Genomic DNA, 20,935 nt, shown 5'->3' on the forward strand with positions numbered 1-20,935 from the left:
TTTATCAAGCCCATTTTTCCATTAGACTTGTGCTCCATATGACTTTTTCTGTGTGTGTCGCAGTGGCCTCAGAACGGATAGCTGTTCTTGTTTCACACCATCTATTTTTACTCTCAGCTTGAAATGTCTTCACCTCAGGTAACCAGTCTTAATACTTTTGGAATCCAGTGATCTATAGATTGGTCAGTTGTGATATGGTATGTGATATTTAAAAATATGATATTCTAAATATTGTGATATTTAGAATTCTTTGCATTTTTACTGCTTCATGTTTAAAAATGACCACAGGAGCGTTTATTTCCAAAATAGCAGGTTGATAGTTAAATAGTCAAATAGTGACTCTGTTAAAATGGTTGAGTTAAAAATACCCCAACAAATAACCCAACTATAGGTTATTATAGCACTTTCCCAACTATGGGCTATTCTAACCCAATGCATTAGGTTATATAATTTAATTTATGTGTGTGTGTGTGTGTGTGTGTGTGTGTGTGTGTGTGTGTGTGTGTGTGTGTGTGTGTGTGTGTATATATATATATATATATAAATACGTTATATATATATTTAAGATATCATGTTTATATTTAATCCTGGTGTTACTATTGCTACTATTACTAGTACTAATATTCATTTTATAATTATGACTGTGTAAAAAAAATAACATACAGTATTCAAAAATTTTAAAAATGCTTTTTTTCATAACATTTTAGTTCCAGACACTTTGTTAAAATAAATCAAGAATCGCAAACAATGGAGAAACAGAACAAAGCTCAGAAAATCATGTGTTGATTGAGCAGAATATGGAGCTCTGTGTGCTGTAGAGACTGTTCAACAGCTGCAGCAGGCTTTACTCAGTATAAACAATGTACAATACATTTTAACCACATCCAAACACTTCTAAAAGATGGTCTTGGATGGTGAATTGGATATAAAAACAAGACACAGAGGGGTAATTTGATAAAAAAAAAAGAAATAAATAAATATTACTGCGTTATCGCTTAAACTGTATAAGGCAAAAACAACATTACGCACACATATTAATTCAGTGGTTTTGTGTCAGTTAAATCAGTTGACTGTTGAAATTATAATTTTTAACCCCATCTAATTTTTTTCAGTGTATAAATCAATATTTTTATGGGAAGATAGCTGTACAATTGTGAGTGAGTGTGTGTGCGTGTGCTGCGTGCGTGCGTCTGTGCACTCATGCGTGCTATTTGGCTGTGTCTTCAGGCCACATAGTTCCCTGCACTGAACCAGTGTTAAGGTTCAGACACAGCGGGTGAATTACAGTCTGCTTTCGAACCATTGAACAAAACAGTGGTGAAGTATGAGCTCATGCAGGGTAATTCCCATGATGACCAATAGCCTATCACTCACAGAAGTTACCTCACTCATCTAAAACAGGGATCATCAACCTGCATGTCCTCATTTGCAGACTCATTCCTGGGTCAGTATATTTTGTTGATCCTGAAGCAGTAATCCTCCACAACAACATAATTTCAGCCTAACTTTTTACTCCTAAACCTTACCATAATTGTATTGTTTGTACAACAACTGTAGATATGTCGAAATGATCAAGACGTTTGAGGATTCAGGCTTAAATTGATTAGTTAATATGAAAGGAGTTGAATTTCAGATGTGTTAATGGACATTAGGTTTTTGAAACATACTGTAAGTGCACCAATCACAGACTAAGCCACCTGACCAATCAGAGCAGGCTTTCAAAAAGGCGGGGTTTAGAGCTGATGCCTTCAAAACTAATTAGAAAGAATTTAAACAGCATTACATAGATGAGCGTGCAGCGAGGATGCAGAAATAAACCGGGAGCACTAGCATTTATATTAGCGTTTGTTTTTGTCTTAGAAATAAGTTATATTGATTACATATTATACTATATATATATATATATATATATATATATATATATATATATATATATATATATATATATATTATTTACATAATGCTTTCAGCGTATTATAACAGCTTGTCACCCAGTAATAAGCAAAGATATTCTGCAAAATTAACGTTAAAGTGAGCGGCGTTCATCTGACAGGTTAATTTGCGATAGACGGATAAGATGAAATGACCAAGCATCCAGCCCGAAACAGACAACTATATCATTGAAACTCCAAGTGATTTTATAAGAGAAAAGTTAAAGGTCTACAAGTCTTTGGATGCCTAAAGTTTTGTTCTGTGTGAACATGTGCACGAAATAATGTTTCATGGTTACCAGATTCAACACTATGTAGTGCTAAAAACGAGGTTCGGCCTAGCCAAAGTCAAGGAAAGAAGACGAAACTGTACAAGGCCTGGGTCATCATCAACAAGCAAAACAACTGCATTCTGACAGTGAACTGCACCTGTATGACAGGGTATGTGAACCTACATCGTTACATTTCATTCTAAGCATTCAGTGTCTGCAGGTTTAATGAACCATATTTAACTGTTTTGTCTGAAATCATTGCAGCAATTAAAAAACGAGTGATGTGTATGATTCACATCAGCATGAACTTACCTGATGTGAAATGAGAACTGCAGAGTCGAGCATTTCAAATAAGGTCCTCACTCCATTCAGCTCCCTTTTAACGTCTGTGCTTAGCATTAAAAGCAGTGTGGTGTACGGTAAGAGTTAAGTTTTCTGTTTTGCGAATTTGGCATTCTACCGCAAAACACAGTTTGCTATTGCAACCGGTCTTTATTATAAAATAGTAACTATGTAGAAGTGCCTAACTCTGATTGTAAGACTAAACTTGACGTAAACTGTAAACTTGTTCCACAAATCTGATTGGATGATTGGAAAATAGGGTCAGGGAGTACATCATTTTTCAGAAAACATTCAAATGATTGTAGTTACTATTTTCCTGTCAGTTTTTCATCTCAAACCTTTTACATTGTGAAATTGTTCAGACCACACCTCTAAAATAACTAGCGAGATATTAAAGTGCAAACAGTATATAATGCTGTTTTATTGTTTCCTAATTAGTTTTAAAAGTCTCCTACAATAGGTTTACATCCATCCACGGTCAATAAAAACAATGATTTTTCTTATTGAGAAATCAGTCCTTTCTGGCAGTCTGCTCTGATTGGTCAGGTGCTTTCTCTGTTCTGATTACAGTAGGTTTTAAAAACCAAATGTATATTAGCACAGCTGAAATTCAACTCCTGCTTTACTTTATCAATGTATGCATGAATCCTCAACCTTCTTGACCATCTTCAATCTTCTGTCAACCGCAGAAACTAAACCCAGGCTAAAATGTTCGAAATAGTCTAATGGGTCTTACTTCTTACTTATTTCATTTTATGTGAATATTTAAAGTCACCTTCAGTATGTCAACCTCAGTGAACCCTTAGAAAACGATGCAAGCGTCATTATGCTCACAGACAGGGACTTTACATTTATTTGTTAAAATATTGTTGGGTTTACAGCTGCAATCTAGTTCACTGTCAGGTGATTTCCTGCACTTCTGTCCAAGCACTGATTCCCAGAATTGTATATAATTATTTTCATTTAAATGGACTGCAGTGATGATATTTTAGTGTACTTTTAACTTCCTTCAGACTGGCCTTTTTGATTGATCTGAAGAATGAGCATTTAAGATAAACAGAGTGTGGAGTCAGTCACAACCCAATAAAGGCTCACTTCTCATTTAAGGATGTATTTCATAATACTTATTTACTTTTATCATTTTCAAATCTGTAATGGCTTCCTTGCCTCCTCAAACAGATCTAAGTGATAAGAGAGTCTGATAAGTGTGTTTGTGTGGTTACAGCTGTGCTCTTCACACAGCTCAATGACTGCTGCTCTCCACCCACTGTGACGGACTGCACCGCTCATGCACACGGAAAGCACCGACTTATGCATGTAAATTACAGGCCCTTCACTGGCTTTGACACAACTAAATTCATCCTAGCAGCCATCAGATAAAGGAAAACATAAGTTAGCCCAGAACTAGGATTGTGCAGTCTTTTCCCTGAAGAACCAGTTCAGATCCGGCTTAACTTCCTGAGATGTCCTGTTGATAATTGAGGCTGGATATAAACTCTGCTGGATGGTGGTTCTGCAGAATCAGGACTGACCACTCCTGTAATGGACTACTGTAAATACACTCCTCTCATCCTCCAATCAGTGAGCAGTTCGTCATTGCCAACAGGTGATGGTCATTATGTCTGACTAGAGAAGAACAAAGAAAGAATGAAAGAAAATACAAAACAAAAGCAAATTTGTGCTGGGATGTGACACAGTTCTGAGTGAAATAATCCTTTAAATCCCCTTTCTTCTGCAAGAACATCAACTTTTTTGTTATTATTTTCTCATTTTGCCCTGATGATTGACCATTCCATTTGTTTGTTGTTAAGTTATTTGACTCATGAATGTTGAAACAGCGTTCATCACATTTGGCATCAGGTTTATTCACTTGGTTCTTGACACTTTGATGCATGAGTGTATTGATTTGCATGTTTCTCAGAAGTATCTTCACAGCTTTAGACCTGCACCTTCTGGCAGAGGCAGGACTGTGCTCTGGTGAGCTGTACTCCTTCTGTTCACTCTCTGTGACAGACGTCTACATTACTTTCAGAGGTGGATTTGAAGACTTCAACATCATGCATCACTTCTTGCTGGGATTCTCAGTCATGGCATTGATTTACCTGTCAGGTAAGTTACTGCTTAAGACATTTAAAAAAAAAACAGCAGCAGTATTATTTGAGCTTCAAATATGTTTCTGTTGCTATTACTAATACACTTTGTATATTTTAACAAGAATTTGATCTGGTTTTTGATTGATACACTCCAAAAAATTACATTGGTTGTTTGTTCAAACTACTTATTTAAAATGATGTGAAACAACACAATTATTGAGTTTGTTTGGGAGCAACTTAATTGCTTCATGTTCAATCCACTTAAATTTGTCAAAACTAAAAAGTTACCTTAATTCCTTCATGTTGTGCCAACACAAGTCAAATGTGTGGAACCCAGGATTATTATAATGTACACTCAAACTACTTTCATCAACACAGTTATTGCGATTTTTGTTGACAACTTAATAGTTTCACAGTATGTTTAATCCACTTAAATTAGATAACTTAATCTATTTGTGTTGGGAAAACGTGAAAGAATTGTGTGGAACCCTGCATTTCTACAGTGTATGACATTTTGTCTGAAAGTTGAAGGATTGCTATTTACATATTACAGTTGCCCTAGACTTGTTTTCAGTGTTGTTCTTCCTTTCCATCTGTGAGCGAAAGAGGAAGTCCACTTTTACTTCAAAACAAGTTTGCATTCGCCAAATATGTTAAGACCTTGTTAACAGCTTATAAAGCTGTTAGCATTCAGACTGTTTTTATAATAACAATCATATTTTGTGGATACACTTGTGCTGATTTGTTACAACAAAAGACCACTGCAATATAAATGTGTTCTGTCCAGCCTAACCTCACGAGAAAATGTAAGTATTTTACATTTTGCCAGTTTAGTGGCTAATTTGTACGAATTCGTACGAGTTCAGTCGTACGAAATTGTACGATTTTAAAAAAGAGGCGTGGCACCTAACCCCACCCCTTACCCCAACCGTCATTGGGGGATGAGCAAATCGTACTAAATTGTACTAATTAGATTGTAAGTCATACAAATTAGCCACTAAATCAAAAAGTTACGAATTGCCATGAGACATAGGTTCTGTCCTATGTATTTTCCCCTCATGTATCAGCTTATAATACGGTTATTATTCAGTATTTTTTAATAACAATCATGTTCCGTACACTCTCAGAAATAAAGGTACAAGAGCTGTCACTGGGGTAATACCTTTTCAAAAGGTACACATTTGTACAAGGGTCCATATTGGTACCTCAAAAGTCAACGCCATCTCACGGCAATTTGTAACTTTTTGATTTAGTGGCTAATTTGTACGAATTCGTACAATCTAATTCGTACAATTTAGTACGATTTGCTCATCACCCAATGACGGTTGGGATTAGGGGTGGGGTTAGGTGCCACGCCTATTTTTTTAAATTGTACATTTTCGTATAACTGAACTCGTACGAATTCATACGAATTAGCCACTAAACTGGCAAATCATAAAATACTTACGTTTCATTGTAACCCCCCCTGATTTCACGCTGCCGGCATTATTATAAGCGAAATCTAAGTTTCATACGATCCCGGATGTATCGTTGGTAGTTAAATAGGAACGTTGTGTACCTGGCTGTATATCTTATCAGCAAGGAGAAAGTGACACAAACTTATGATTTCACCGCTTTCCCAGTGACCCGAAGGTCCATTCCGAATTAATGGTAAAAATAAAAAGGGATATCAAACTCGAGTTAATGAACTGATTCTTTCACTATATTAGACTTGTCACGATACTGAATTAAAAGAAAAATTGTCAATTTTCCGCTAACATTTCAGGCAATGTTTATGGCTTTCTTAAAACAGACAGATTTGCCATTGTGTTCACCTGTTCAACAGAAATGCTTCTGATTGGCCGAGAAAGTCATTCGTTCACCCTCCACTGTTTACCGAGCACAAACACAGACGAGCAATCTGCTTAATGACACAACTGATCTTCAAGGCTGCTTCGCGCTCCAGTGTCCGTGTATCTGTGTTTGCACTGGGTGAAGAGCAGTAAACTGAGTGCAAACACAGATACACGGAGACTGGAGTGTGAAGCAGTCGTGAAGAGCAGTCGAGTCATCCGCGCTCAGCGGCGCTTCAATGTTAGCAGAAATGGACGGATTTTGTTCTATTACAGACAACACGAGGATGTGCTAAAGAGGACTGCAGTTTTTTATCAGTGTTTTAAGCAGGAAAGCGTACCCAAGGTGTTTAACTGGTGCTATGAACTGAAGCCTAGGAGGACACTTGAGCATATTACTCTTACAGAAATTGTAATATTGTTTGATGCTAATTTGCTTTTAATTGTTTAAATTAAACTGAACTGGATGATATTAAAGTGATGTTTACACCATTGTATTTTGAAATCTCAACAACAGCCGGAGTTTTGTAGTGCACAGCATGTTACTGCAATGTTTACAGTGCTGGTCCTATACTTTCGGGTTTCTTCCCACCGCAGCCTCGCTTTGGTTCTTTAAAATGGCAGCTGCATGAAATAAGAGTATTTGTACCCTTGAGGTATTAATATGAACCTTTTAGGTACAAGTTTGTACTTTTTTGAAAAGATACCACCCCATTGACAGCTTACGTACCTTTATTTCTGAGAGTGTAGATTTACTTGTGTGGATTTGTTACAGCAAAAGACCACTGCAATCTTAAATGTGTTGTCTTTTTTCTCTCCTCATGCATCTTATCATTTCAGCTGAAGGAAGCATCATTGTATTCCAGAAGCCCAGATTTATTGGCGTTAAGACAGGTCGGACTGTGATCATATACTGTGTGCCGTCGAATCCCACTCGCGGGCCAGCTCGTGTACAGTGGTTCAAAAACAAGAATTACCAAAGCTCACTTACGAATGACCAGAGAATAACAATTAACGACAGGAACAATGATAAAAATGCTTCCATTACTTTAAAGAAAGTGGAGACTGAGGACAGTGGCACTTACGTTTGTAAATTAAATGATACGTTCGGACCAGGAACTGCACTTCAAGTATCCAGTAAGTATCGTCATTTGTTTTAACATCTTTTTTTTTATAGCCTGTGTGTGAGATAAATATCTCCTTGTGTTTATCCTCAGGATATAGCGAGCCTCATGCTGTCTTGATGAGATCTAGAGTTAAGGATGTCATCATTTTCCTTCAGGCTTTCCTCTTGGTTTTGTGCATTGTCGTTCCTCTGGTTCGACTTTACAAACTGGTAATTAACTTATTCCACATTTCTCTGTTGCATGTGTTGACTTTTTTGGACGCGTCACTAACACTAGCTACTGTTTCTCATTGTGTTTGATTACAGGAGAAGAAAGAAGAGGCTGAATATGAGGAGCCAGAGGATGACCACATATATGAGGTGATGCAGGTTTACGGTTGATTGAGATTTAGCTCAGAGTGCTGAAGTTATTGTTGCATGCAGGACGGGAAGTGAAAACACACATGCCTTTTTCTTTTACATGAGTTTATGAATTTAGAGTTGTGATGTACTTGTAATCATATACATTATTTTTGCTACATTCAGGCCCTTGAGTCTTGGTCAAATCTCGTCCTCTACACATGTGTTGTTCAAAACATTTCTGCATTTTATTCTGTTGACAAAAAAAGTAGAAAATTACAAACATATCGTCAGAGGAAAAGAACATTCATTGACAAAACAAAAAGACTATGGAAACCAGTGGCCGTTTTTTACAACATTATTTCTAATATCCTATCAAAAGGAAAGAAAAGCAGTGTGAATAAATAATGACAGTATTTTCTTTTTTAAATGCACTATCCCTGAAAATCAAGACAAATTTCAAGAGTTCACACTTAGCTGTTGATTTATAATAAGCTTGTTTGGCATGCTGTCCATCAAGAGAGCCCTGAGCTCAAGGCATTCTCAAGTCCAGGGCTCCCTCCTGTTCGCAGGGCGAGTGGGGAGATTAAGCTTGGGTAGATCTCAAAAACGGCGGGCATTGGCACAGCAGGTAGTGCTGTTGCCTCACAGCAAGAAGGTCGCTGGTTCGAACCTCGGCTTAGTTGGCGTTTCTGTGTGGAGTTTGCATGTTCTCCCTGCCTTCGCGTGGGTTTCCTCCGGGTGCTCCGGTTTCCCCCACAGTCCAAAGACATGTGGTACAGGTGAATTGGGTAGGCTAAATTGTCCGTAGTGTATGAGTGTGTGTGTTGATGTTTCCCATAGATGGGTTGCGGCTGGAAGGGCATCCGCTGCGTAAAAACTTGCTGGATAAGTTGGCGGTTCATTCCTCTGTGGCGACCCCGGATTAATAAAGGGACTAAGCCGACAAGAAAATGAATGAATGAAAGAGATCTCAAAAACTCCCCCGCTGGTGTGGCTAAAACTGAACTGCTCTGAGAAGAAAACACTGATGCTGGGAGCTAGACTATGGTGCCCATTTGGTTTAGTTGGTTTACGGTGGGAGGAACCCAGGGAACCCAGTGGAAACCCAGGCGGACACGGGAAGAACATGCAAACTCTGCACAGAAACGCCAACCGGCTCTGCGAGGACCAGAGCCATCTGTGTTCTTGCTGTGGGGCAACAGTGCTAACCATTGCATGCCGCCCAATCTAGGTAAAGGAGGGAGGAGAAGAGGAGGAAGGGGGGTTTCTTCCAGACGAAGATGATTGTGGAATAAAGACTGTGGTTATTTATACTGACTTCCCCCATAGCAAAATTTCTCTGGCCCAGATCTGGCCCACACCCTCAGCATTTGCTTGGCCCACATGCCGCAGTGAATTGATTGGACTAAGTCTGGCTTCCATACAAGAGGACATGGACCATATCTGGGCTAAGTCTCAGACAAGTTAATAACCCAGAACTGGGCCAGATGTGTTGGTGTTACACGACTGCATTGTTTTTTATAAACCCATCAAGCATTTTGCTTTATGGCTGTGCTTTTCTTGAAGCGACCTGATTGATAGATTTTTTTCTTAAATCAAAAATAATTTAAATGTATTTTAAAAGTGGGTCAGGATAGGCCAAACTTACGTGGCCCACATATACGTTTTTAAAAATTGGGTCAAATACTACATTTGACATCTGGGCCAAAACTGGGCCATGTTTGGCCCACATGCTGTATGCCAGTGCTGGATGAATGCCTGCTGTGCCAGCTTTATGCTAAATCTGGGCCAAAATTCTTTGCTACCTGGGTTAGGATTCATCTGATTGGAGGATCGTTTTTAGCTAATGCGGGACCGGCTGTGGTCAATCATAAGTATGTGATCCTCTCGAAATTAATTTATAAATAAACTTCACATAGTGAAGCAAGCCATGAGAGAAGCAGCGAAAAACAATATATATATAACGTCCAAAAACGTCTAAAAACATGCCACCTAAGTTTATTGACTAATCCAAATCAGCAACATAGACATGCTCCTAGCAAGTAGTAGAGCAATCACTATCTGTTCATTAGCTACTACAGCAGGGGAGTTCTTGATATCTACCTAAGCTCAAACTCCCCTCTCGCCTGGCAAACGGGAGAGAGCCCTGGCCTCGAGGATCTTATAAGCTCAGGACTCTCTCCCAGGACAGCATGCCAAACAAGCTTTATAATCAATCATCAGCTAAGTGTGAACACTTGAAATAGACTATATTCAGTATGTTGTTTCTTCTGTGTTGTATAAACAGGGTTTGGAAATCGAGCAGGTTGGTGGAGATGTGTATGAGGACATCTCAACGTTTGCCCAGAGCAGTGATGCAGCTTGGCAAGTTGAGTCTCCATGCCAAGAGTGAGAAAAACCAACGATATCTCACACCATTTCATACTTTTTTGATTTAGTGGCTAATTTGTATCAATTTGAATGAGCGCATTCATACATTTTAGTATGATTTGCTCATCCCCCAATGACAGTTGGGTGTTAGGATGGGGTTTGGTGCTTAGTTTGGTATTAGAAAACTTTACATTTTAATAATAATCTAATAATCACCAGATCTCAGCTTTAACACCAGACGCAGGTGGATGCTTTCAGTCTCATTGTTTGTGTTTTGTGTATATATATATATGTGTGTGTGTGTGTGTGTGTGTGTGTGTGTGTGTGCGTGTGTGTGTGTGTGTGTGTGTGTGTGTGTGTGTGTGTGTGTGTGTGTGTGTGTGTGTGTGTGTGTGTGAACATGCTAAAGATTTCACTTTCAGTTTGAAACTGTTATTACTATTCGTCACCTTAGAACTATAAGGTTGTATCTGCATTCTGAATGATTTCGAGATATTGAGCTTCAAAGTTTTTGCATTCCATAGCAAACAGTAAGTGTGTAACATTTGTTTTTTTAAATAAAAACTGTTAAAATGTAAATAACTTATATAAAAAATCCCATAATGTAAATAAGTTGTCAATTGATAGGAAAATGTCAATAACTCAATTTTGACAGAAATGTCTGATAGAACCTTATAAATCTAAGGTGACGTATTGTAACTGATAGTACTATATATAAATAAGCATGTAGTTTTAGTTCTTGTTAATGCATGTAAACATTTACATAATGATTATTCAAGGACATCGTAGTATTTTTACATTTTGTTCTTGTTGCTTGTTTATTTTACCAGCTGATGTCCTGTAATATACTGGGTATTTAGTGTGTTTGATTTTTACAGTATGTCTGTTGTATAAATACACTGGCTCTGGCTGGTCATTCATAAAAAGGTGCTTCATATGTGGAAATAAATACTAGTGGTGAGGAACTGTTCTTCTGAAGGCAGAAATATCCACTTTCACTTCATTTCTGTTAAAATAAGCATGTGAGAATCAGGTGTTTTCCACAACATCGCTTTTTTAGCTTATTTTTCATGCATTTTATCTGATGTGGCTTCAACATCAAACAACATATGACTGTCTGTATAGATTTAACATTTTAAATGTCACTATCTGACATAAATGTGTATTTTTTGTGAATTTTGAAATGTTATAAAGTTTTGTTTTGAATTTGTTTCTGTCTAAAACGTGCTACTGAATTTTGATGCATTTTGTAAATGTAGACATTACTCTGTTAGGAAACTGTCGTGTCATTTTAGTGTCATATAACCTTTTTTCAAAGTTTGCACAATTGCTATTTGCATATTACAATCACCCTAGACTTCTTTGCATATAAAAAACAAACAAACTAAAATCGAGCACATTTAGACATTTGAGCTCAATACTAATACTTAATATAATGCAGGGGAGAGTGGGGACGGCTGCAGCATGGGGCAGTTGCAACAAGACTTACTCCTCCATTCAGGAATGAGCTAGAGTGATAATATTGTACATATTCTCATTTAGACCCTCCTGCAATCAGAAAGGTAATTTTCTAAAAGGTAAAAAAAAGTAATTTTTTTTAAGGTAAAAAAGTAATTTTTTTAATCTTTAGAAAATTTCTGTTTTCATTCATTTTCTTTTTGGCTTAGTGCCTTTATTAATATGGGGTCATCACAGTGGAATAGACCATCAACTTATTCAGCATGTGTTTTACGCAGTGGATGCCCTTCCAGCTGCAACCCATCACTGGGAAATAATGTTTTTGTGAAACATTAATCATTCATATAATTTAAATCGCTGTTTTCTTCAAATAGGTGTAGCGTTAAAACTATTGTATCTGTCTAGCATAGACAGTTTCATCATGGTTGACAGAGTTAGAACATGCTGTTGCAAGTGTCCCCTATCACAAACATCACTTCAAAGCTTGCCATATTAACGATGTACAATATTAATTTTATTACAGTTTCTTTGATTAATACTTTGATTCTTTGATTAATTAATTTCAAGGTTCACAGAAGTGTATTTTAATCAAAGTTCAGTCTAGATTTTCAGAAAGAAAAAAAATATTCCAGTTTTTTAGCTTGATAATTGGCTGTTGCTTGTTCTTTTAATATTCTGTATTTCTATGGTCAGTTTAACACATTTAACATTTTAACAAATTTACATTTAGTCTGTTTACCATTAAAATATCAATAAAATCCAGCTTGATGTTTTAGGTTTTTTTATTGTTACATTTTAATGAATGTTGTCATCCCCCTGCTCTGGATAAATTGCATTTTGTCTGTTCAAAAATTCATAAAAATTTTGTGTTTCCACGAAAAACTGTCTGTGAGAAAATAAAAGAAATGCAAGAAGTGTTGCAACAGTCCCCACCCTCCCCTATGATGAACAAATTTAACCAAGCAAGAGCACACTTTTGGAAATAGAGAAGACAGAGGACCGTCTCGCAGTGTTTTGTTGTTTAGCCTCTTAATATTATCCTGCAGTGAAGGAAAACGCGCCATCTTGTGGTCATTTTAGACAGATATTAGTATGAGAAAGGCTGGAATAAACAAGACTGCTGCAAAGATAAATTAAAAGACGAGTTATCTGTCGCTAGTAGCTGAGCTCAAAGGTTTGTCAGATAGACTTGTATTTTTTTACTTTCAGACTGTGATTTCATCAAACATGTTTGTTTGTTTGTTTGTGCTGAATGACTTGAAAGTTTGGTGATGTGTATGGCCATTTTTTTTAGAAGTGAAAAGTCGAATAATTTATTCCACCATGCGAATCCTGAAAAGATATCACAGTTAATCTAGTTTTATTAATACATTTACTAATAATCCTGAAAAGATATCACAGTTAATCTAGTTTTATTAATAAATTTACTAATAATCCTGAAAAGATATCACAGTTAATCTAGTTTTATTAATACATTTACTAATAATCCTGAAAAGATATCACAGTTAATCTAGTTTTATTAATACATTTACTAATAATCCTGAAAAGATATCACAGTTAATCTAGTTTTATTAATACATTTACTAATAATCCTGAAAAGATATCACAGTTAATCTAGTTTTATTAATACATTTACTAATAATCCTGAAAAGATATCACAGTTAATCTAGTTTTATTAATACATTTACTAATAATCCTGAAAAGATATCACAGTTAATCTAGTTTTATTAATACATTTACTAATAATTGTTAGGCTATATCTCTGCTAGGAAAAAAAGCAAGAGCCAAAAAATGTGAATTCTCTTATTTTTTTAGTTGATTCTCTAAAGTACTGATGACATTTCTTCTGAATTAAAAAAAATGCTATAATTTAGATCATAAAATTAGGTCAAACATAAAACGGTGCGTGTTTTCAGACAGTTTATATTCATTTTCAGGCAATACACTACAATACAACACAATGCCAATTCACTTGAGAAGATTTATAAATGTTTGGTGTAATAACAATGATTTTTAATTACAACAAAATTAATTATTTCGACTAATTATCATATTCTGCAAAATAATATTAAATAAATAAATAAATAATGCTGTAAATGAGAATCCTTTTATGTGAAATTTGGAAGAAATGTTATCAGACCTACTGAACGAAACAAATAAGCAATTTAGTTTTGCTCAAACACCTGACGAAACAACATTTTCAAGTGATCATTACTCCAATAGCTGACTACATCAAACATTTATTGATAGCATACAAAAATGAGAATAAAAAATTTTAACAACTGAGCAACATGGCATATTAAATTATAGATAAATATTAAATGACAAATTAATAAATATGGTAAGGCTATTTTGATGGTCCCTATTGCACATGTTGTTGACTAAACCTTGCTTTGCTACTACGTGCCAATTACGTTTCATTTGTGTATTAGTAGACTGTCTGCTTAATATCTGCTGATACAGAATTCAACAGACATTTAACTGACTATAAGAAACTTTGCATGTACATGTGAATTTACACTGACCCCAACCTAACAGTCTACTTATAATCTAATGAGAATTAGTTGTCATGTAGATGCAATGTACCTTAAGTTCAACAAAATGCATTAAAGGGACCATCAAAACAAAGAGATACGATAAAAATAATTATTACCTTAATTAAAATGAAAAAGAATTAAAACTTAAACAATATGTTGACAAATTAAATATCTTATATGAGTCTTTGCCTGCCGCCAGCCTAACAACAATATTATTCATAAATAAAAACAACAGAAAATATTCAAATGTTCAAGTTTTATTGGATGCAAAAATACAAAAATAAATAATTTTACATTTTTCATTCAACGTAATTAGTCACAGCTCAAACACATTTGACATGAATAAATAAATAATGATAAATAAATAATTAAATGAGTATAAAAGCACAACAAATAACCAATGATACAAATAATACAAACAATCACAGCTCAAAGAAATTTGACATAAATAAATAATGATAAATAATTAAATGAAGGCACCAAAAATATGCAATAATATAAATAATACACACAATCACAGCTCAAAGAAATTTGACATAAATAAATAAATAATGATAAATAAATAAATAATGATAAATAATTAAATGAAGGCACCAAAAATATACAATATAATTATTACACGTAATCACAGCTCAAAGAAATTTGACAAATAAATAAATAAATAAACAAATAATGATAAATAAATTAATAATGATCAATAATTAAATAAAGGCACCAAAAATAGGCAAAAATATAAATAATAGACACAATCACAGTTTAAAGAAATTTGACATAAATAAATTAATTAATTAATTAATTAATTAATTAATTAATTAATTAATTAATTAATTAATTAATTAATTAATTAATTAATTAATTAATTAATTAATTAATTAATTAATTAATTAATTAATTAATTAATAATGATAAATAATTAAATAAGTATACAAGTACAACAAATATCCAATATAATATATATGAAAATGCACATACAATAATATAAATAAAATAAATAATAATTAAATAAAGACTAAAAAAAACAAAAAGAATAGAATTTTTTTTCAAGTACATAGGAATTCAAAAGAGGAGTGTCGGCACTGATTAACAACACTGAAATGCTTTAAATCCTTCTGTAAATAAAGGGGAAGCTCCTGTTTTAAACATGAGTGTGGAAGGAGAAGGAGTGCAGCTGATTCATCAAACTGATCACTCGTTTTCTGACCATCTCCCAGCTTCTGCCTCCATCCTGAAAGAGGAACACAACAAATCATTTAGATGTTGATTTTTATAGATTTGACATTTTTGTAGCAGCAAACCATCAAGGAACAGGAAATTGTTTAACCATAACCTCTTGTTTCAGGAATGATTTTTGCTGCTTGTTCAAACTACTTATTTAAAGTGAGCTGAAAACACAGTTCTTGAGGCTTTTTGAGACAACTTAATCATTTTATAATTTTATCCACTTAAATTTGGAAAACAATTACGTTAATTTGTGTGTGTTGAGACAACATGAAGGACTTGTGCAGAACACAGCATTTCTACAGTGGGTTTAAATATCAGCAAACACAAAAGTCAAACTCATTTAGGTGGTACCTTTTCAAAAGGTATATTTGAACCAGAAAAGTCCATATTAGTTCTTCAAAGGTACATTTTAGGTGCATTTGGGTACTGATATGTGCCTTTAAGGTACCACTAAGGACTCTCTAGGTAAAAATATGTACCTTTTGAAAAGGTGCTGCCCCAGTGACAGCTCTTGTACCTTTATTTCTGAGAGTGTACGAAGACAAACATACAGTATTTGAAATCATTTGTTCAATTCAATTCAGCTTTATTTGTATAGCGCTTTTACAATGTAGATTGTGTCAAAGCAGCTTCACATAAATGGTCATAGTAACTGGAACAGTGTAGTTCAGTTTTTAGTGTTTAAGTTTAGTTCAGTTCAGTTTAGCTCAGTTCAGTGCGATATAATCATTACTGAGAGTTAATTTTTCATTTGTGCGGTTTTTATTTTGTGTAGTGCAAAGAGCTGCACTGAAATATTCCTTTATTCATCAATAATGTGTGCCTGCGAGGATCATTAGTGTTGAAAGAAAGAAAAGTTTTTGACGTCGCACTACTCTGCAGAGTTAGTTTTACCTAGAAACTGCAGTCAAACTGTTTGTCAAAATGATTCGCCCTCCTGTGAATTGAATTTCTTTTTCAAATATTTCCCAAATGATGTTCAACAGAGCAAGGAAAATTTCACAGTATGTCTGATAATATTTTTTCTTCTGGAGAAAGTCTTATTTGTTTTATTTCAGCTAGAATAAAAGCAGATTTTAATTTATTTTAAACTATTTTAAGGTCAATATTATTAGCCCCATGAAGCTATATTTTTGTCTAACAAACCATCGTTATACAATGACTTGCCTAATTACCTTAACTTGCCTAATAAACCTAATTAATCTAGTTAAGCCTTTAAAATACACGTTAAGCTGAATACATCTTGAAAAATATGTAGTAAACTTTTATGTACTGTCATCATGGCAAAGATAGAAATTATTTTAGTAAAACTTTTATGTTTAGAAATGTTGGATAATTTTAAACAGAAATAAATAAAATTCCTCAAAAAATGTAGAATAAAGCACGTATTTCTAATGAGACTGTGTTGAGTTATGGTTCTAGTGGCCAAACACTGTTCAATAATCATAGCTAGAGAACTGCAAAGGTTAATGGGTTGGAAATTCTCCAACACTTCATCTGCAACATCACCACTAACTGTCTGAAATGGTTTGTCTCTAAACTCTCATTCAAAAATGAACTCAAACATCTCCAGGAGACCAAAAAGCTATTCAATAATAGTATTTTCACACCTTTCTTTGCTCACGTTTGCTCATATAGTGCATATGATAAAGATAAAGATAAAGATTGATCTGTCAAGAGTCTCACCGTGTTCAGCTCTGTCATTCTTCTCAGTCTGTTAAAGTACAGATGCAGCTTCTTGTTCCTCTTCATTTTGTAAGAGCCCTGCACCGAGAAACAAGACGAATGATTATTTCTGACTCTTGATGATATTATGCCCATGAAGACAAACATATTAGCCCTCCTGTCAACTTTTCAATCCCTAACAGAGATAATTTGAGTAAAAGACAGGGTGTTTTTTTCAGTGTTAATATATTTGTTATTAAGAAAGTCTTATTTTTTTATTTTGTTTGGGATTATTTTTCATTATTTATGAACTGAATACAGAACAAACCACTTTTGATCAATAACTTATAAGTTATAAGTAATGGGTAAGTCAAAAGTTAAGTCTTTAAATCACACTTTAAGCTGAATGCTTGCATCTTGCAAAATATCTGGTCAAATATCATGTGTTGTCATCATGGCAAAGACAAAAGAAACCAGTTATTAGAAATTATAGAAAAATTATTACGTTTAAAAAGACAAATATTGGGAAATATTTGAAAAACACATTTAAAACTGTTATATATGAGGGCTGATAATTTTAGATTATCTGTAAATACTCACGCATGAGCGCAGTCCATCAATCTCCTCATGCATGATGTTTAGGAAATCATCCATTTTTTTAGCATCCCAGGGAACAAGTGCATCGTCGAAGAGGGCAGTGATTTCCACCAGAGCCTGAATGACGAACTGGATCTGCTTCTCAGGCTGTAGGAAACATAAAGGTAACACTATATTTTGATGGTCCAGTTGAGTATTAGTAGACTGTCTGCTTAATATCTGCTGATACTGCTACTTTAACAGACATTGAACTGACTATAAGAAGCTTTGCAAGTAAATGTCAACTAACCCTGACCCCAACCTAACAGTCTACTTATAATCTAATCAGAATTAGTTGCCATGTAGATGCAATGTAACCTAAATTCACCATTAAAATAAAGTGTGACCAAAATATAAATAGACAAATAATGAATATATCAGTCATATTCATACACTGTAAAATAGACAAAAAGTCATGACTACAAATGTTTTTAAGTTACTTTAACTTAGTTAATCAGGTGTCTACTACATTTTTTTAAGTTTATGCAAAGTTGAATTTAATATTTGTCGTCAGTTTGATTGATATAAGTTGAAATGACTAGAAAAGTTCATTTGATTCAACTAAAAAAGCAATAAATAAAAAAGTAATAAAGCAAAAAATAAGGCAGAAATCATTTATTTGCAGTGCAGCACATATTAGGGAATCTGTCTGAGTAAAATATGCGTGACTGACCTCTGCCATCCTGTGATTATTGATCAGGTCATATGGGATGGGGTTGAGGTCCTCATTGTCATCATGGACTTTTTCACCCTAAAACAATCAAGAACATTCAGCATTTAATAAAGAGCTCTGCGTGTTGATGACCTGAACTCTTCAACATCCCCTTAAATTATTAGTTTTGTTAGCTTTTAAAGGCGTTGTAAAGAAATCCTTTACTTGTTCCTAACCTGATGGAGTTTCTTCTCAATCAGGTCTTACACCAAAGAAGGTATTTGAAGAAAGTGGTAAACTGGTAACTGTTGACTTGCATTGTATTTATTTATCTTTCTACTATGAAGGTCAATGGTTACCAATTTTTAACATTCTTCAAAAGATCTTCTGTGTTCAACAGAAGATAGAAACTCATCAAGATTCGGAAGGAGGGAGAGTAAATCTAATCTGTCGTTTTTTATTTTATTTTGGAGAAGTATTCCTTAAGGACTCACATTAAAATGTGCTCAATGAATTGATTAATTGTTTAATTAATTAATACATTTTCTGAGCAAATACACTTTTTTTTTTTTTTTACATTTTTTGTTATTGTCTTTCAGTGTATTAAAAAACGTCTGGCATATTTACAACGAGAATCATTTGATGACATTTTAAAAGTTAATATGTAAATCCAAAATCAGTTCTAAACTTTTATGATTTCTTTTCTGTTCAACACAAAACAGCTCCAGATTTCTTCTGTTTGTCCTCTTTTGTGTCTGACTGAAGAAAAAAGCTTAAAGTGAACATGACAATGTGTCCGGCTGCTTAATTAATTACTACATTGCAATGCAAATAAATATGTCTTTTAAACATTATTTGTTTTCTGTTGAACACAAAACATTTCCAGCTTTCTTCTGAATATCACACTTTGTGTTCAAAGGGGGGAAAAAAGTCATAAAGATTTGTAACCCCTTGAGGGAGAGTAAATAACGAGTCATTTTTTACATTTTGCGTGAGTTTTCCCTTTTATCTAAATAATAAATTTTTCTGAGCAAATAATAAATATGTTTTAGCATTACTTGCAGAGGATCACTATCTTCAGTCTATTAAAATGTCAGGCATACAGGAAGAATCATTCGATGATGTATTACAGGATTATTTAGGCACAGTTCACCCAAAATCGTAACTTTTCTCACCATTTCCTCACACTCAAGTTGTTCTAAACTTTTATTCATTTATTTTTTTCTGTTGAGCACAAAAGAAGACATTTTGAAGGAAGCATGTTTTGTGTTCAACAGGGAAACATGATAATAGTTTAGAACAACCTGAGCGTGAGGAAATGGAGAGGAAATTTACGTTTTTTATGACAGTTCATCCAAAAGTGTAAAAACAAAATCTCATTGTCTCATCCTTCACTTGTTCCAGACCTGTGTTGGATGAACACAAAGGAGGGCATTTTGAAGAACACTGGTACTTTCTGGTACTTGCGTTGTATTAGTTTTTCTATAAAGGTCAGTGTTACGTGGTCTAGCATTCTTCAAAATATCTTATTTTGTGTTCAACAGAAGAAAGAAACTCAACAATTTGGAACCAGTTTGTTAAGTAATTATTGTTTTTGGGTGAATTAATCTCATTAAGACTCACACTAGAATGTGCTCAGCTGTTTAATCAAATGTTGAGAGAAAATAAATATTTGTTACCATTATTAGCAGAAAATACTCACTATAATGCCATTCAGTGAACTGAAAAAGTGTCTGGCATATTTACAACAAGAATGATTTGAAGACATTTTAAGTTAACTTTTTTCAGTTTTAGGTGAACTATCCCTTTAAAGACTCTAAGCAGAAAAAAAAACGTTCAACCCCCCTTGGTTCAAACTCACCATCTTCCTGAGGAGATCCAGAGAGACCCCGTGGTGATGCTGAAGTCTGTGTTTGACCCAGCGGCAGCCCAGCACAGAGCTGAAACCGACCGACAGGAGCACACAGAACTGCGCAGCCGCAAACACCTTCATCCCGCTCTTATAAATGCTTGAATATGCTTATAGATGCTCAAAGCCACAGGTGGATCCGCTGATTCTGCAGGGTTTTCGCTGAAGCTCTGGTTGTATGTTGTTGTCTGATGTTGGATGATTTCTTTTTTGCTCCTCCATTCTGTCCGCGTTTTATGTGTCGGCATTTCAGCCCTGAGTTTTCACTTTCCAAGCACCTTTCACAGGTGTGTATGTATTGCGCAAGAGCTATTGTGGGAAAGCACAGCTGGGATTTCTATACAATAGGCTACTGTATCTCCTATATAGCCTACAAAAATAATAATATTTACATTATATATATTTTTAAATAAACCTAATATTATAATATTAGCATTAAAGGCATAAACGGAAGTCACACTATAAGGTCGCATTTATTTATGCTAGTTAATATATTTACTAATATAAACTAAGAATAAACAATACTTGTCTTTTACAGCATTTATCAAT

General features: G+C 34.6%; 2 protein-coding genes across 7 annotated transcripts; one reads left to right on the forward strand and one right to left on the reverse strand.

Moving 5' to 3' along the window:
- The first annotated feature begins 29 nt into the window (after nt 1–29).
- cd79b (CD79b molecule, immunoglobulin-associated beta) lies at nt 30–11,518 on the forward strand. Of its 6 annotated transcripts, XM_087275781.1 has the most exons (7): nt 32–138; nt 3,771–4,151; nt 4,467–4,654; nt 7,311–7,607; nt 7,688–7,806; nt 7,903–7,956; nt 10,226–11,518. In XM_087275781.1, exons 3-7 carry the CDS (start codon nt 4,603–4,605, stop codon nt 10,328–10,330), a joined length of 627 nt encoding a protein of 208 aa, XP_087131907.1. In that variant the 5' UTR covers nt 32–138; nt 3,771–4,151; nt 4,467–4,602; the 3' UTR covers nt 10,331–11,518. The 6 variants fall into 6 exon arrangements, with proteins under 6 accessions (XP_087131905.1, XP_087131907.1, XP_087131911.1 ...); XM_087275779.1 differs by having other exon boundaries at nt 30–138; nt 3,771–4,654; XM_087275785.1 differs by lacking the exon at nt 3,771–4,151 and having other exon boundaries at nt 34–138.
- A 3,898-nt stretch (nt 11,519–15,416) lies between these two features.
- On the reverse strand, nt 15,417–20,479 carry ifnphi4 (interferon phi 4). The gene is made up of 5 exons (NM_001161740.1): nt 20,339–20,479; nt 18,499–18,576; nt 17,790–17,933; nt 17,211–17,288; nt 15,417–15,528 (listed from the first exon to the last, which is right to left on the reverse strand). Exons 1-5 carry the CDS (start codon nt 20,468–20,470, stop codon nt 15,439–15,441), a joined length of 522 nt encoding a protein of 173 aa, NP_001155212.1. The 5' UTR covers nt 20,471–20,479; the 3' UTR covers nt 15,417–15,438.
- Nucleotides 20,480–20,935: the final 456 nt, after the last annotated feature.

This window comes from Danio rerio, chromosome 12 (assembly GCF_052040795.2).
Source record: "Danio rerio strain M-AB ecotype USA chromosome 12, GRCz13ab, whole genome shotgun sequence".
Classification (NCBI taxonomy): Eukaryota; Metazoa; Chordata; class Actinopteri; order Cypriniformes; family Danionidae; genus Danio; species Danio rerio.